General features: G+C 42.0%; 1 protein-coding gene and 1 non-coding gene across 21 annotated transcripts in view; both read right to left on the bottom strand.

Annotated features, from left to right (window-relative positions):
* Nucleotides 1-16,801, bottom strand: part of PUM1 (pumilio RNA binding family member 1) — a 139,339-nt gene that overhangs the window by 30,276 nt on the left and 92,262 nt on the right. For 9 of the 20 annotated variants that reach the window (XM_032303405.1, XM_032303399.1, XM_032303409.1 and 6 more), the window contains 7 exons: nt 16,155-16,248; nt 14,857-14,973; nt 9,593-9,744; nt 5,046-5,184; nt 3,385-3,528; nt 2,184-2,480; nt 862-1,098 (listed from right to left, as the gene is read on the bottom strand). In XM_032303405.1, the coding sequence (XP_032159296.1) occupies nt 862-1,098; nt 2,184-2,480; nt 3,385-3,528; nt 5,046-5,184; nt 9,593-9,744; nt 14,857-14,973; nt 16,155-16,248 (1,180 nt within the window). The remainder of the gene's footprint in view (nt 1-861; nt 1,099-2,183; nt 2,481-3,384; nt 3,529-5,045; nt 5,185-9,592; nt 9,745-14,856; nt 14,974-16,154; nt 16,249-16,801) is intronic. The other 11 variants (XM_032303402.1, XM_032303403.1, XM_032303410.1 and 8 more) reach the window with 5 other exon arrangements.
* Nucleotides 4,848-4,925, bottom strand: LOC116568389. The gene has a single exon (XR_004276596.1). It is a non-coding gene; the product is annotated as a small nucleolar RNA SNORD103/SNORD85 (small nucleolar RNA).

The following is a 16,801-nucleotide window of genomic DNA, read 5'->3' as shown; positions in this document are numbered from 1 at the left end:
CATTGTTAACAGCACCCACACCTACTCTCAAATGTGTCCTGGGTTGTGCCACAAATTGCGTGGTCACTCTACTTCAATGTCTCAACTTGACTCATCTAAGAAATAAATCAGCACTTCAAAATGCAAACTTGGTAAGTGACTGAGGGGAAGGAAGTATGCACCACACTCCACCTCATGGAAGACTTGGGAATTTGCCACTCAAAGTACTAATGTAAGTTTCTTCTCATTCTTACAGCCTGCTGTTTACAATCCTCTTTTCTTTCCTCATTTTAGCAACTAGATGGTAACATTTTTAAATCCCCATACATAATAACAACCTAAACATACACTTGAGAAATACACATCTATACTCATTAGCATACTAGGTAATTTATACCAAAAAAATAATAGTAAGAGTCTGGCAATTTTTAAAAATAAAACATTTTATGTGGAAAAGTAAGATATTAAGTGTATATGAGGGGAGAAGGGAGGGAGTCTGAAAAATAAGGCAAAATATTAACTGTGATATTTCGGTGGTGACACTAGGTGAACACATTCTTTGTCTATGTCTCTGTGTTTTCCAGCTTCCCTGAAAATGACTCTATCCTGGGTTTATAATGAAAGACTCCCATGTGCAGCCAAAGAACAAGATGTTCAGACTGAAGCTGAAGTGAATATACAGGGGATGCACCCAATAAATCCAAAACTGCTATGCTCTCTAGGTACACCCTAAATAACATGAGGCACTTAAGGAAGGCACAGAACACCCAGGACACTTCCTAGGATAAAGGGATTGTCCTTTGCTTACGCAAAGAACTTGTAATGTCATCAGTGGCAAGAGATTTCTAGAGTTCAAGGTGGTGTTAGAGTAATGGTTCTTACCCAGGTTTAAGCTTGAAGAGGATCCATGTGAAGAGAGGGAAGGAGGTGGTGTCTGTGAATGTCCTGGTCCCTGACTAGGGAGAGGCATGCCCACGGGTCCAGGAGAGGAGGAAAAGCTAAGGCCGTTATAAAAACTGTGTCCAATGGGGGTCAAGCTGCTCGATGTCCTCTTATAAAGGTCACTGCTGCCAGTCAGGGAGTCACGGCGGGAGCCACTGCCAGTGTTGGAGTTTGCAACTAAAATGGAATTAAAACAATGCAGATAAGAAAAGGCCTGTTCTTTGAAGAACAAGCCCAGTGACCTGTTCCTAACACTTTGATCCAGACTCCTTACCACCGCAAATTTGTCAGCAGAGACAGCCTAACTGTTCATGTGGCAGTTCTAGGGGCAGGTAAGTAATAAAGAGGACATGGCTCAGGTTAACATGAAGCTTTTGTTCAAACCATCACACGAATGCTGAATTTACCTTCCTTTGGTGTCACATATTATGGAGTGGAAATGGGGTAAAAAGCTCGGACGGCCACATAAGCTATGGAAAAGGTGAAAGAAAATGGGCTAGAAAGAATGCCTTTCATCAACCCAAAGGTTCTAGTAGAAAAATGGAGTACAGAAAAAAGATTTGTAAATGGGGTAATTTCCCCGCTACACAAGACTTACATGTGAAAGCCTGTTTTCTCAATGGGTTCAATCAAGAGTTATTGCTAGCCCCCAATTCCAATTTAAGATTCTCTCTCTCAAAACATGCCCTTCTGTTCTGAAATTACATTGTTTTACAAACACTGCAATTATCCCACTGTTTTCCTTACTACTTTACTGCTTTATCCTCCCATTGAAACATTAAAAATATCTCAGTCTAATGTCCTTCTTCCCACTTTTCCATAATAGCCACCTTCATTCTTCTCAAAAGACTGGAGCAAACTCCCGACTCTGTAAGGCCTGCAGACTGTGGGGTACACTACCCTGTGGTCTTTGGTCAGTCCTCCTCCCTCGGTTTTTAACATCCACATTTCTACACTTCCCTCCAGATTCTTCCCAATGCCTGTTAAAAAACCTCCCCAGGTTTTCTAATCCCTGAAACAAATCAACTATGAGAGTATAAATAAGTAGCAATATGAGCATAAACCTGAAATCAGCCCCAACTGTGAAACTTGATTTTAACAGTCCGTCATCTCAAAGATATGTGGGATGGCCGGATTCCCACGGGGCTCGGTCCAGATCTGCCTGGGTTATCTGTCCAAGGTTCCATGCATCATCAGTGTTCCATAGAGATTGTAAAAACAACGAAAATTCAGTTTTAACAGCACTTAAGTTGGATTTCTACCTGCTGTTCCAAACCCTCCAAGGGCTGATCCCAGGGTGGCGCCGAGAGAACTGCTACTTCCGAATCCCAAGGATGTGTTGGCAGGCTGGGCAGAGCCCTGGGAGAAGAGGGAGCTGCTCTGTGAATTGCTGCTCAGAGAGTTGTTGCCATAGAAAGAGCTGGATGCCAGGCTGTTACTGGGCTGCTGCTGGGGCTGGGGCTGGGGCTGCTGGGTTCCTAAAGGGCGAAATGGTCCATTTGTTGTTCCAGCAAGACCACCAGCTGCTCCATTTGCTGAAGCTGCGGCCGCCGCAACAGCTACGAAGAAGAAAGCAAAGCATTGGGCTGGGAAAGGCGCTGGCCACATCCCCCAGCCTTGGAGCTAGCCTTCCAGAAACACTGTCACGTGCTCCTAGCTTCGCAAAGCAGACACGAATCTGCCTTTGAGCCTTCCATCTGAGACTTCTATTTTCTACTTATGCTTCCAATTTGAAGTCAAAATACCATGGAAGCCAAATTCACTACAGTGGTAGCTTTAAAGAGTCTGCAGTTTAAAATAGGTACAGATGTCAAATGTAGCCATTTTAAATACGACTACTTCCTAAATTCTCAAGTTCCACAAATATCAATGTTGAGGACTTTTCTAGAACCCGTCAGCAATATATACAATCCCCTCGAATTCCTGAACACGTTGCTCTCTTCTGGATGTTCCTGCTATTGTTCCTAATTTATATTCCTAATATATAAACACATACATAAAGCCTAAAATAAAAACCCATTCTGGCCCACCCCTATTAAAATGTATTGCTCTGCCATTCCTCACTATTCCCCTCCATCCCACCGCCCTCCGAAAAAAAAAAAAAAGCAAACACCAACATCGATAAAACAAAAAACTACAACAACAAAGTATTATCTTAAAATAATGTCATGGATTTCTGTGAAATTAGCCTTGGACTTCTGCCAACGGTGCCATTTTGTGTGAGTAATCCAACTTCCTACGTTCATGGAGGAGCAGGTCCTTGCTGCTAACCAGCTGGTATGTGGCTGTCAACAGAATCTATCGAGGTCACTTGCTGCTTCTCATTTTCTCTTTGAAACATTACAGGGCAGAACTGCTATACTGAGAACTGCCAAATAAAGTACATTTCAGCACATCGTTTCAGAACATCATCCACCACCTCTTCTGGGCCACTGACAGGAGTTCACGAAGACGGAAGCTCACCTGCTTGCGCAGCCGAGGAACTGATGATGACTGGGGCGGGAGCTACAAGCCGAACAGGAGCTCCAAGACCATTTCTCGCTCCAGCGTTCACCACAAGGGCACCGGTTTGGTCATAGTAAGCAGCAGGAGCCAAGACGGGGTAACCTGGAAATATTAAGCCACATACAGGTATATATGAAACTAACAGCGCCTCCTGGGTAGTTGCATACTGTCAACAGTCACAAACTCTCAGATGTGGAGACAAACAGACATAGAATCTCTCTCCTGGCTTCACCACCTAAACAGCTGTATGACCCTATATCTCTGAGCATCCATTTCTTCAATGCAGATAATAATACCTGCTTCATAAAGCTTCTGTGACAAAGTATGAATGTGACAGATCTACCATGATACCTGGCACAATAAGGGGTTATATTATTTACCATCTACTAAGTGTTAGAAAAAGAACTCAGGGGACACCTGGGTGGCTGAGTTGGTTAAGCGTCCTGCCTTTGGCTCAGGTCATGATCCCAGAGTCTTGGGATCGAGTCCTGCATGGCGCTTCTTGCTCAGCAGGGAGCCTGCTTCTCTCTCTCTGCCTCTGCCTGCTGCTCCCCCTGCTTGTGCTTTCTTCCCCCTCCCCCGACAAATAAATAAATAAAATCTTTATAAATGAATGAATGAATGAATAAATAAAAGGGAAATCGGTGGGAAAGGGAACACCCTCGCTCTTCAGAGTGTCAAGCCCAGAAATCATACACTGACAACTGTTTATGTTTTCTTGACTACAGAAGTAATAGAGGGTATAAATGATTACAACAATCATGGTACTTTCATACCTCTTAACAGTGTAAGCAGAAATATCCTGCAAATTAGCAGGTAAAACCTAGACACACATCAAATAATAGGATCTTTCACATCACCATATGAGATGGACTCTCCAAATTCTACTAAACAATAGGAGAAATAATAAGTGACTTCCCAATAAAACCTGAATGCTTAATAACTATATAACAAATGACACATGTTAAAGTTACTCAGTAGGAATCCATAAATAGATCAATTAATTGGGCTATACTCCACCATCTGTAAGAACCCATACATTTATGCCGAGGTCCTATAAGGACCTATTTCAAAGGAAGAAGCACAAATTACTTCCAATCCATGCAAAGAACAGGACCAGGTGACAGTGAGCCAAAAATAACACATATTCAAGATAAATATCAATCACAGGCAGGCAGCTACAAAGCATCTCTGCTGTTGGCTCGGGAGAAATCCCAGGAGGGTTTGCCCATTAAGGAACACTTGGAACTTCGTAATAATACTGTTCAGAGACATCAGCATGAAGGCTAAGGCCCTGGAGTGATGCTAAAGTAGCCTGGCCACTGCATCTATCATCCATAATCCTAAGGGAGAAAACAGATCATCACAAAGGAATACAGAATACTCCAAGCAGTGTGTGGGGAGATACATGTAAGACAAAGACTGGCTCAGAACAATTAGGTGCTCTCATCAGCGAACTACAGTCTAAGTGAGGGCAAGTGTATGTCATCCTTGCCAGTCCCCCAGTAATGAGAAGCCAACACAAGCTTAAAGCACTGCCTTTTCCCTTCTCTTCTCGATCTCCCCCAACAAGCAGACTGTTTTTCCCTCCAGTATTAGAAACAACAATGCAGCCTCACCTGGCATGCCTGCAGCCAGTCCTTGTCCAAAAGCAAGGGCAGAATTCACTGCTGCAGCTGCCACTAGTGGATCTGTTTGCTGTCCCTGCTGGTTCTGATTTGGGGTCAAAGGACGCTGGCTGGCTCCTCCACGGAGAACCTGGGAGACAGAAATAAGTCAACTACTTTCTTCTCACTGAAAATACCTAAGACCCACCGTATGTTTAAGTTGGGCCAACTTTTAAAAACTGATAGTTGTAAACTGTTTCTCCTATAATGTCTTATATGGCATTGCTGTTAGGATAAAAATTCAATTAGCAACATCTCATTTAGTAAAATCTCATTCTACCATTCTTAAACATTATTACACCTTTATAAGTAGCCAAAAGCATTAAAAAAAAATGGTTCATTAATCAAATACATAACATCTATCCTCTGGCAGGTACTGGAGATAAAGCAATGAACAAGACAGAGCCCCTGCCCTCTTGAAGCTTTTATTCTAGTGAATGAGAGCGACAACAAATGGCAACTCTATAAAATATCAGTGCTTGACAAAAAGTGGGTGAAGGAGTCTGGGAGAGTGGGGAGGGGAGTTTAGATAGGATGAACAGGGGTAATTTACCCACACAGTTCAATCAAAATATCTGTGTTTAAAGAGGGGAAAAGAAAAAACCCCACCAAACATCTATATTTTCTTTATGGAGTATAAGGCACCTTCTCTACCCTATTAACACTATTCTCATTCAACAAGGCCCCCGTGGCCCCAAACGAGCTCATCAGATTTGACCTCGGAGTCTTCTGACCTGTTCCTATCTCTCCTCTCCTAAATTCCACAGACTGCCTAAATGGAGACGAGTGTCAAGAACACTGCCTTTCAGTACAGAATACCAGTTCTGTCACTGTGCTGAAGGATCTACTTCTCACAAATGAAACACAGGTATCAAAATTGTGGAGATCACTCTCACTCCAAATGCTCTGAAGAATCTACTGCACATGATCTATACACTCCAGCAAGTAAAAACGCAAAACCCACAGACCAAGCCTAAAATTATAAAATGTGTTTTACATGTTTTTAAAGGCAAAGAAAGTTCTTATCAGATCACTTTCACGATCACTCTGCTCTTTATAAAAGTTAGATATATGATCAGGAACTTGCGTACAGATTATCCTTGGTACCATTTGGCAAAAAATGTAAAAGAAAAACACCACTAACCATCAACTATTTATTAAATGAGTATAAGGGAAACACCACCACCCACACTGGCAAAAAGTCATGTAGACATTTACTTGACTCCAAGTCTCTTATTTCCTTATCTGTACAAGTAGTGAGAGTACTGCTGATCTTGCAGATCTGTTGGGAGTATTAGAATTAATGTCTGCAAGGCACAATACTTGGTATCCAGGAGACAATCAATAACCAAGAGCTAATTACTATCAAAATATTTGTTTGTGACCTAAAGATTCTAACGGACTTTACAAGAGAAGAAGTGTTTCAATCCACATAGACAGAAGAGTCAAGGAAGGCTGCCCAGATAAGTGTTTGCACTAAGACTTAGAAGATGCCTAACCAATGACCCAGAAGAGCTCTCTAGGAAAAGTGAACAGCATGTACAGAGATACGGCCAATACTAACAGTTCAAGAATGAATAAAACATCAATGAAAGCATCATTTCCATAAGGCACTGTGAACCAGGTTTATGTATGGTTAAGAGCTGTGTAAGGCTCGAGGGACAAGGGACAGGACATGGTGCCTGAAGAAAGAGGTAATCCAGACTACTGGGCCCAGTTTTAATGAGAAGAGCAGGGTGTTTCCTTTTTGTCCACTGTCTTCTTAGAAATCTGTGTGGGACACGGATGATTAATCAAAGTTTTCAAGTCAGCTGCCAGTAATCATGTATTTTTAATTTCATCGACAGCTATCAAGTCTGGATTTTGTGGAAACAAATATGTAAAATTTTATAAGTAACAGTTTAACATCGAATAAAATCAACAAAAATGACTGAACATCTGCTTGCAAAACACTACTCTCAGAGTCTGCTTACTAGCTACCTTTTGGCTCAAAATCTGTTAAATTCCAATTTCTTTTCAAAGGTACTGATTTATATACAGCTTTTGAAATCTACCCTATACTTAATACACAAGTAGATGCTCATTGGGGATATCTTAATTAATAATCGTTCACCATGCTCAGCAGAATTATCATCTACACAGTCTCCCCCAATCTAGAAAGTTCAGAAGGCATTCTAAACACTTCCCTCGTAAAATGCCATACCTAGCACCAAATCACTACCAAGTATGACAACGGTGGCTGACTTCAACCCAGCACCCACGGAGTTTTTCTTTAGGAAACATTTTGAAATAGAAAAGAACAAAATTTTTGTCAGAGGTCAAAGGAACCTGCATAAAAAGGATGAAAAGGAATCAGAAGCAAGATGTAGTGGCTGACTATGCTCCAAGTTCCAGCAGTTAGGTGTGGAACAGTTACCATGCCTAGAACATAACAAATGTTCTGTTTTCTGATAAAATCTCAAGACCAAAAGGTCAAAAGCAACTTTAAAAAGGGCCTCTCACTTTAGTGGTACAACAAAGGAGTTCACCAAGAACTTGATCATATTTTCCTAAAACAACCGAAACCAAAAACTGACAAAAACAGCAATGGAACTAAAATATGGCTGCTTATTAAAAAGGAGTGTCAGTAACCTTTTCTCAGTGGGGTCTGTAATAGTGGATGACAGAAAACCCTGATATGCACAGATTACAATGCTCATTTTATAGCTAAGGATATAGCTTCTCTATATTCAGAACTTCCAATATTCTCCATATTCATGCAACCCACCCCTAGGTGCAAAACCAGTCAGTAGTAGAACAAAGACCAAATCTCTGGCTTTCTGTAACTCCAAACATCACAATATGGTCAGAAAATAGTACCAGCTGTGAAATTACAGATTTGTGTTCAAATCTTAACAACTTAATACCCATGTGACTCTGGGCACACAAATCCCATTTCCTCAATCTTATGAAGGAAGTCATAAAATCTATTTATCAGAATTAGAAAATATAAAAGAAATCATACATAGCACTTAGCTTTAAACAAAAAGCTTTCAAGAAGTAGTATTTACTACTATTTTTCTTATGCACTCTAGCAGAACTAATTTTAAAAACATAGCAATTACTTCTGTCTACCAAATCCACAAGTACCTGGCAGCCGTTTAAACACAAAGATCATCACACAAGTAAATACTGACTATCCATAAAGAATAACTATTAAATATATCACAGGGATCACCCATTATGTCAACAAATACTCTGCTAAATTCCTTTATATACCTGGGACAAGAGTTGTATCTACTGTAAAGAAAATCGTGCATTAGCTTCCAGAAACTTATCATACTATAAAATTACTGACCCAGGATAAATTGGATAGAATTTCAAGACCTGTGTTTTTTCTATAATTTTGCAGAATCTGAAAAATTAAACAGTGGAACTGGTAAAAATCAAAGCATTCTTGTTTGCATTATGTCACATGTACACAGATGAGCATGGTGTTTTGCCTCAAAAGACAGCTTTAATTTGACAATGTGTATCAAAGCCTAAATGTTCATTTTATTTGCTCGAAAAAACTCCATTTCTAGGAATTTATTCCATGGAAATAATAATACATGTATGCCAAGCATATCAGTCTTAATTGTAACATCAAAATATTGCTAAGTATCAAAAAATAGTAAACCGGTAAAAATAAAGTATGGGATACTCTGACAGATTTAAAGGTAGCTAGTAAATACCTCTAAAAAGCACTAAGTAAAATGGAAAACTGGAAAACTGTAGAAACTCAAAACCACGTGGACAGCGTAAGCCCAATTTTAGCAGAAATTGAATAATAAACCTAGAATGACAAATACCACCTATTAATTTTGTTTTATCTTGACATGAGGATTTTTTTCCTTTGAGTTTTTCAATTCATCACAATTTTCAGCAATAAATCAAGTGTTTTTCTAATAAGCAGGAGAAAAGGCTTATTCAAAATAAAATGGCATACTTAAGTTTTTGTAGTTCATTATTCTTTCCCAACTCATTAAAGAGCTCTTATTATCTAAGTTAAAATGTACGTAATAGGTTTAAAGATCTATATCCAGTTCAGCTGATGTCCTCAATAAGCAGTCTGGAGCACGAGCCTCCCTGTGGCAAGCTGCCTATGGAGAGGCAGAGGTGATCTATGAACAGTGTCTGGAAGGCAGCAACGGCATCCGGTAGTTAAGGCGGAAAAGCAGCTCTTCCTATCAGTATGAGTACTCATTTGCCACTTGCTAACCATGTACCCTTAAGTGGATGCTCCTCTATGCACTTTTCTCCTACACAATCTCATGAAATTACCTAGGTATGCAGACCAAGAACCTGAGCATAAAAAGCATTCGGTAAGTCTCGTTAAGTCTCAGCCTGAATTCAGGTAACACACACTAGAGGGAACTCGCCAATCCACAGCATTTCTCTAACAGGAGCAGCATTACCCTTTAATGATACACCATTACTAAAATTCACACTTACAGGGGATAAGTTCTGTTTACATTTACCTGCTGCTGCCCTTGCTGAGCCTGTGGGGTAGTCTGCTGATTTGCAGAATTAGTTGCTGCCGCTGCGGCAGCTGCTTGCTGCTGAAAAAGACTGGCAGGGTAGACTCCCCAGGGAGTGACTCCGTAATACTGGTGAGGGACCACTGCCGGACCTAAAAATAGCAAGAGAAAGGTAAGGCAAGTTTAGACTAGTTGGAATCATCCCAGGGTTTCGGAAGACTACATCAGACTCAGCAGATCCTACGGTAAAATAGTAAAGATACATAGATTCGTACTAGCTGATCGTGAATTCTGTTTGGGAAAATAGAACGTATTTTTTATTTTTGTAAAAGTCTTCTCTGAAGTCAGCAACTTACTACAGGCCTAGATGAAGAACCTAGTGAAGGAAAAAATATTAAAGATATTACAAAAGGGAGAATAACTGATCAAAGCTGGAAGGAACGGTTTTAAGAACAGACAGAAGAATTGGCCTCGGTCAGGAAGACGGCCAAAGGCCTGTGCGTCTGCTGAGAAAGAACGGACATGGGACAGACAGAGACAGAGTTTGTTGTTTGAAGGGAAATAAATGACGCGTCTGTGTGCATCAAGTGAAGGGAAAAGATAAAGATTCAGCTGTGCCCTGCTCTCAACGGTAAGGATGGCACCTGAGATGACTGACAGGGACAGGGGCCATGGTGCTTCATTAACTCCTGAAGCAGGAAAACCCATCAGTCTTCGACGCCATAACCCAGACACTCCACTGAACCTCCGCTGTTCAATTTCCTTTTTTTTTTTTTCCAAGATTTTATTTATTCATTTGACAGAGATCACAAGTAGGCAGAGAGAGAGAGGAGGAAGCAGGCTCCCTGCTGAGCAGAGAGCCCGATGCGGAACTCGATCCCAGGACCCTGGGATCATGACCTGAGCTGAAGGCAGAGGCTTTAACCCACTGAGCCACCCAGGCGCCCCAACATTCAGTTTCTAAGAGGCTTGGTTCTCAACAACAACAACAATTTAAAAAAAAAAAAGGGGGGGGGGGCTTGGTTCTCCTGTTTCCTTTTTTTTTTTTTTTTAAAGATTTTATTTATTTATTTGCCAGACAGAGAGATCACAAGTAGGCAGAGAGGGAGAGAGGAGAAAGCAGGCACCCTGCAGAGCAGAGAGCCTGAAGCGGGGCTCGATCCCAGGACCCTGGGATCATGACCTGAGTCGAAGGCAAAGGCTTTAACCCACTGAGCCACCCAGGCGCCCTTGGTTTTCCTGTTTCTATGCTGGAAGTCATTCAACACAACTACATTCAGACACTGATACATGAAATTTTGAATTTAAGTCAACAGAAACAAAACCTTTCAGACCTGCCAAGCATCCTAGATAAAACCAAGCCCTCTGCTTCAGTCTCAGTGAGCTATTCCCCTCTGGCCACAAGCTCTCGCTACAGTCTGTGCCACACACAGTAGGCAGCACAGGTGACACAGCCCCATAGACAGCAGCCTAGGTGTGGCAGAAATCTATACCACAGAATTCTCTGAAGATGGCAGCAAGAAACAGCAAGGCTTCATTTTGCCAACTAAGACAAGGGCTCAAAGCCAGCTCCTCGTAGCTGCTGAAACACATCCTCCAATGAGAAGTTTCTTAAAACAAAGTTTAAAATATCTGCAACTTGACTGAATAATAGCACTGCCTATAGATAAGAGTTCCAAAGAGCTATTTTGAATGTGTCTATTCTGACATGGCAGCTAATCCTGCAGAAACAGAGATTTCAGGGTGTCTGGGTGGCTCAGTCAGTTAAACGTCTGCCTTCGGAGGTCATGATCCCAAGGTCCTGAGATCAAGCCCTGCTTTGGGCTCCTTGCTCAGCAGGGAACCTGCTTCTCCCTCTGCCTGCCGCTCCTCCCCTGGCTTGTGCTCTCTCTCTCCCCCTTCAAATAAATAAAGTCTTTTAAAAAAAGAGAAACAAATTTCATTAAGACAAAAATCCACTGGAATATGTGTTTTGTTTGTTTGTTTTAAGCTTCTAAGATTCCAATAAGTCAAATTACATCACTGCCCGATACTGCTCTGACATTTCTGATTTGGTATTTTCTGCACCTGTGGGCCTATTAACCAAGATCAAGCAGCTCTGTTTATAAGGCTACCCACTGTGAAATACTAAATCTGGGTGCAAAATAAACATGCTGCTTAGAGAACCTAGGTGACAGTATGGGCTACTTTTTTATAGCAGGCAAAGGGTTTATAAAAAACTTTTAACTCCTCAGAATCTGAAGAGTCTAAAAACCTTACACCTCCAAATTAGAGAGTAGGGAGTCCCCAAATCCACCTGACTAGTGTTTACAAAGTGGGGTGGTCTTGGGCATTTACAGAAGAGAATGGAAGAGAAAACACCACAATGGAGACGTTAACCTAGGCCCTAGTTTCCTCACCTGCAAATGGGTATGATAAGGGTAACGGTGTTGCCACATCCATGGGGAAAGACTGGATTGCAACCTGCAGCCACAGTCTCAAGGCTCTGACACACGTCAACAACAAAACCTTCAACTGGGCACAGACTGCTGTTACCACCAACATTCATATAATCGTCTTCAATTTTCTCAACTAGCATTTCTACTACTCTCTGGGGTCACATGGCCTCTGACTGCGGTTAGGAAAATACCTCCCGGGGTGCATCGTCAATGGAACTTGGCTCATCAGGATGCCTGCTCCAATTCCCGTGTGATCAGCACCCCACAAGCATATGCAGTGTTACAGTCTAGGTGGTTAGCATCTCTGGTTCTTCGTGAAAGCACTGAAGTCTTTCTCAATCTGGCTCAGCTGATGGGTAGGTACAAAGAGCAAGACTCTCATCTCCAAACCATGATTCCAGTGAGGACTAGAGTGTTGTCCCTAAGATAGCTCTTCGTTGTAAATAACATACAGTAAGTCAGCAGAGAAAAGAAAGAGAAGAGATAATTCAACATTACACTACAGTGACGTGCATGCATGGACTCTGGGTTAGACCTGGTTCAAACCCCAACTCTGTAATATTTAAGTAGTGTGACCTCAAAAAAAAAAACAGCTCTTAGAGCCCCAAATTCTTAATCTGTAAAATCATCATCCAGAGCACTGGCTGCCTCAGTCGGTTAAGCATCTGACTCTTGGTTTCAGCTCAAGCTGGGATCTCAGGGTCAAGGGTTCAAGCCCCACACCAGACACCATGCTCAGCAGGGAGTCTGCTTGAGATTCCCGCCCCCCACTCCTACCCCTGCTCATGCAAGTGTACTCTTGCTCTCACTCTCTTTCTCTCTTTGAAATAAATAAATAAATAAAATAAAATAAAATAAAATCTTGGGGGGGGGGGGAGATCGTCGTCCAACAACTCATATGAAAGAAAAGCACCCAGCACAATGCTTGGCCAATAGTTAGTAACAGCTGAATAAATACTAAAGATGGTTAGCAAAGATCATTCTGCTAGTAAGAGCTTTCTGTTTCCCTCAACGGCAAGGGAGACAGAGGAACTACACTATATACACTCCCATCAAAATGCATGCTATAATGTGAACTATGCTAAAGAAAATAGTAAGAAATGCTATACTGCATCTGAGTTAAAAGTGGCAAATCAGGGGCGCCTGGATGGCTCAGTGGGTTAAGCCACTGCCTTTGGCTCAGGTTATGATCTCAGGGTCCTGGGATCGAGTCCCGCATTAGGCTCTCTGCTCAGCGGGGAGCCTGCTTCCCCCTCTCTCTCTGCCTGCCTCTCCGTCTACTTGTGCTCTCTGTCAAATAAATAAATAAAATCTTAAAAAAAAAAAAGGTGGCAAATCACATGCTATATAATAGTAAATAAAATCTTATAACAGTAATATTTAATTATGATTTACATGACTTGGAGGGATTTGTTCCCAGAGAATTTTTACTTTGGAAGACACTGACTTTGTCCCAATGTTGAATTCAATCTACCATACCTATGTGAGCCCATTATGATGCCAGCAATGGTGCTCCAGAGTCAAGTAACAGAAAGGACTGCTTTCGAAAGAGTTCAGTCTCAAGGGGAAACAAAACCACTCATGCATACATCCACAAGCAAATACAAAGTAAAAGTAAGTAACAGAGAAAGAACAGGGGAATCAGTAAAGGGAGGGTTTCTAGGTGGTGGCAGTGAGAGCTAAGGAGAGCGCCAGGCAAAGAATGGGAAGCATTTACTACAGAAGACTAAGGAAACCACAGTGTCCTAAGACACAGAGACCTAAGCCAGTGTGGTGCCCACAGCAATCCAAAATCACTTTAGCTCTGCTAGAATGTCTTGGGTGAGCCAGTGACAGCCAATCTGGATGGGGAGAAAAGTGGTATACATGTGGGGACATCTACACACAAATCACAGCGAAATCAGAGTGGGTCCTAATCCTTGCTTATCCTCCGTTTGTCATGGTAGCTCCTTAAAAACAGTGTACCAAGGAATAGCGCACCACCACCCAATTAGGATGGAATAATCAGCCATGTCTGATAGCTGCGGTGGGCTATGTTTGCGTGGGTAACCAGAAATCGGTACAGGCTTCTTCTATGAGAAAACACTAAATGGCAGAGGACACTGGTGCTGTGCATTTATTAAAGATGATGCATCCTGAGGGGCCTCTGGGTGGTGCAGACACCCCTGAGTGTCTGCCTTTGGCTCATGTCACAATCCCGGGGTCCTGGGATCAAGCCTGGCATCAGGCTCCTTACTCAGTGGGGAGCCTGCTTTTCCCTCACCCTCTGCCTGCCGCTTCCCCTGCTTGTGCTCTCTGTCAAATAAATAAATAAAATCTTAAAAAAAAAAAAAAAAGATAATACACTATGAAAAAAGAAAGAAAAGAAAAGAAATTGGTGATGGATTTAAGGAAGAAAGGTGAAAAGGTAAGATCTACGTTTAAAAACAGTTTTCGAGAACACTGGTGGGGAGGGGTAAGCAAATCAGGAACATGTAAGTAAGAACAGGTGCCAAAGCCTGCTAGATAGAGTATAAGGACCTGGCCTGTGGCAGACCACAGGCAGTAGGATGACTTAGGAAAGGGGATCATTTCCCAAACTATGTACGCGCAGTTTGGTGGTTCCATGGATCACAAACACCCATATAGGAGCAGCTCATGAATTTGCCTTTGGATGTGTTCAAGGTGAGGTTACAGCTAAGGAGAGCTATCGAGCTGGCAGGGAGAGGACACTGGAAACCAGGAGAAAAATCTCCACTTGGATTGGGGAACAGGGTCCAAAGAATGCCTGCCAGCCCCCACGACTTTAGCAGGGGATAAAGTCCCACATGCAGAAGAACACCTCACCTAGTGTTGCAGCTGCCGCCAGTCCAGCTGTGTAGGGGTCCGTCCCCGGGGGAGCAGCGCTGATGATGTATGGATTGGGGACAAAGGCAGCGGGCGCTAAACCTGCTGAAAACACACCTGTCAGTACAAACACACCCAACTAGAACTGCAGCCCCACCAGATCCTACACAATTTAGCTACTCACTCCATACATCAGGTGAAGAAAAAAGAAAAAAGACAAGACAGGATAGGTTGAAAGGAAAGAGGTCTTTTAAAAAGTTAAAATAATCCCTATACTAAAGATCAGAGTGACACTTATATATTGTTTTTTTGTCTTTTTTTTGTTGTTTTGGTTTTTGTTTTTTATCTTTGCTAACAATTTAATCTGTTAAGCAGTTTCAAATTCAGCACAATTTCTCAAGGACTATCAAAATTATGGCAGGCTAAAACAAAGCAATTTTAAAGACTCTGTAATGGGATGGGAGGAAGAATTTATCTCCACTTCAAACAATTTTCCTAACAGTTTTTCTCAAAGAAAATGTATAGGTATTTATGAAGACTAGCATCTTCAATTATAAATTAAACCAGATTCAGGCAAAAGCTGTTATGCCTAGCCTTAATACATTTAGGTTGGAAGCAAGTCTTTTCTTCCACAACATACCACAATCTGATTTGCGATCTCCTTCCTACTGAACGGTATCATTTTGACACATAAAAAAAAAAAAAAAAAATTCTACATCTGCTTGTTTATGTACACAGCCTTTTGTTTCAAAGAGACCTTTAAAAGCTCCGTGGGGGAGGTCTAGGCAGGAAGACAAGATATGTACACCAAACATTAACACGTGCTATAGGAGAAGGGCAAAGCTACTTTAAAAAACAGACATTAAATGAGAAAACTTTTTCAGATCTTCAATACATGTTGCTTGGAAAATGGATTTACTACCTGCTACTTAGCAAGATGGTAAGTTGATAAACTGACAGTTGAGGTAACTCTGACAAGAGCAAAACTATTCTTATGCCATCGCTTTCACCCAGTCTCGCCAAAAGAGTTGATGCTAGTCACTACTGTAGTTAGATACTTTAAATCCCAAAACAGCGGGAGCAGACCAATACCTGGACACTAAGAAATCTTAGAAGTCTAGAGGGTTGCCAAAAATAAAGAACTGCCAAAAGGTAGCGCAGGACAGGAGGAAGAGGCCATCTACTCTGAGATGATTAGAATCACTTTCCAGCAGTGGGTTTCGTGGCAGCTAGCAGCTTAAAGTGGTGGCCACGGTGTCACTGTGGGCCCGCCCCCTTGGGGACCGCCGAGGACTTACCGATATGGGGCTGATGAGCCGCCGCCAGTGCGTACTGCTGCTGCTGAGCTGCGGTCAACTGCTGGACGGCGAGCGCGTTGGGTCTTTGGAACAGCTGAAGGAAGAGAAAGACATGATGAGGTTAGAGAAACTATCTCATGAAATAATCTTAAAACCTCTCTGAATAGAAATTTCTATAAACCCTTGTTCAGGAATGACATTTTTAAATAAAAACGTTCTCCTGCTCTACTCCAGTCCCATTCTGATGGTATCATCAAACTTCATAGTAAGGTTTTCCCTCTCCTTCTCTACCTCCAGTGGGTGCATCCAGTTCCCGTGTGCCGCCTACTACCTCACAAGTTAGTCTGCTGTCCCCTGAACCACAAACAATCATACAAACGCCCAAACAGCTGTCAACAGGTCTGAGGGTCCTGCCTGATCCACGGCACACTCAAAATTAAATCTACTGCAAAAATGACTTACACCCCATTGCCCCTAGGGCTGTCACCTCTCTTCAGCTCTTTTAAGAACCCCACAAACACTTTGAATTAATCCTCACATTTTGGAAAGGAAAGCAAAAAAGTGTTCATTTCATCCTCTGGCTATCTCTTCCCAGGGAAATGATATTGGATACCTTCCTCAACTAGTGGCTTATCACAATGAATAAA

This window comes from Mustela erminea, chromosome 10, assembly GCF_009829155.1.
Source record: "Mustela erminea isolate mMusErm1 chromosome 10, mMusErm1.Pri, whole genome shotgun sequence".
NCBI lineage: Eukaryota > Metazoa > Chordata > Mammalia > Carnivora > Mustelidae > Mustela > Mustela erminea.
The sequence above is the reverse complement of the archived record's forward strand: the minus strand, read 5'-3'. Positions and strand labels throughout refer to the sequence as shown.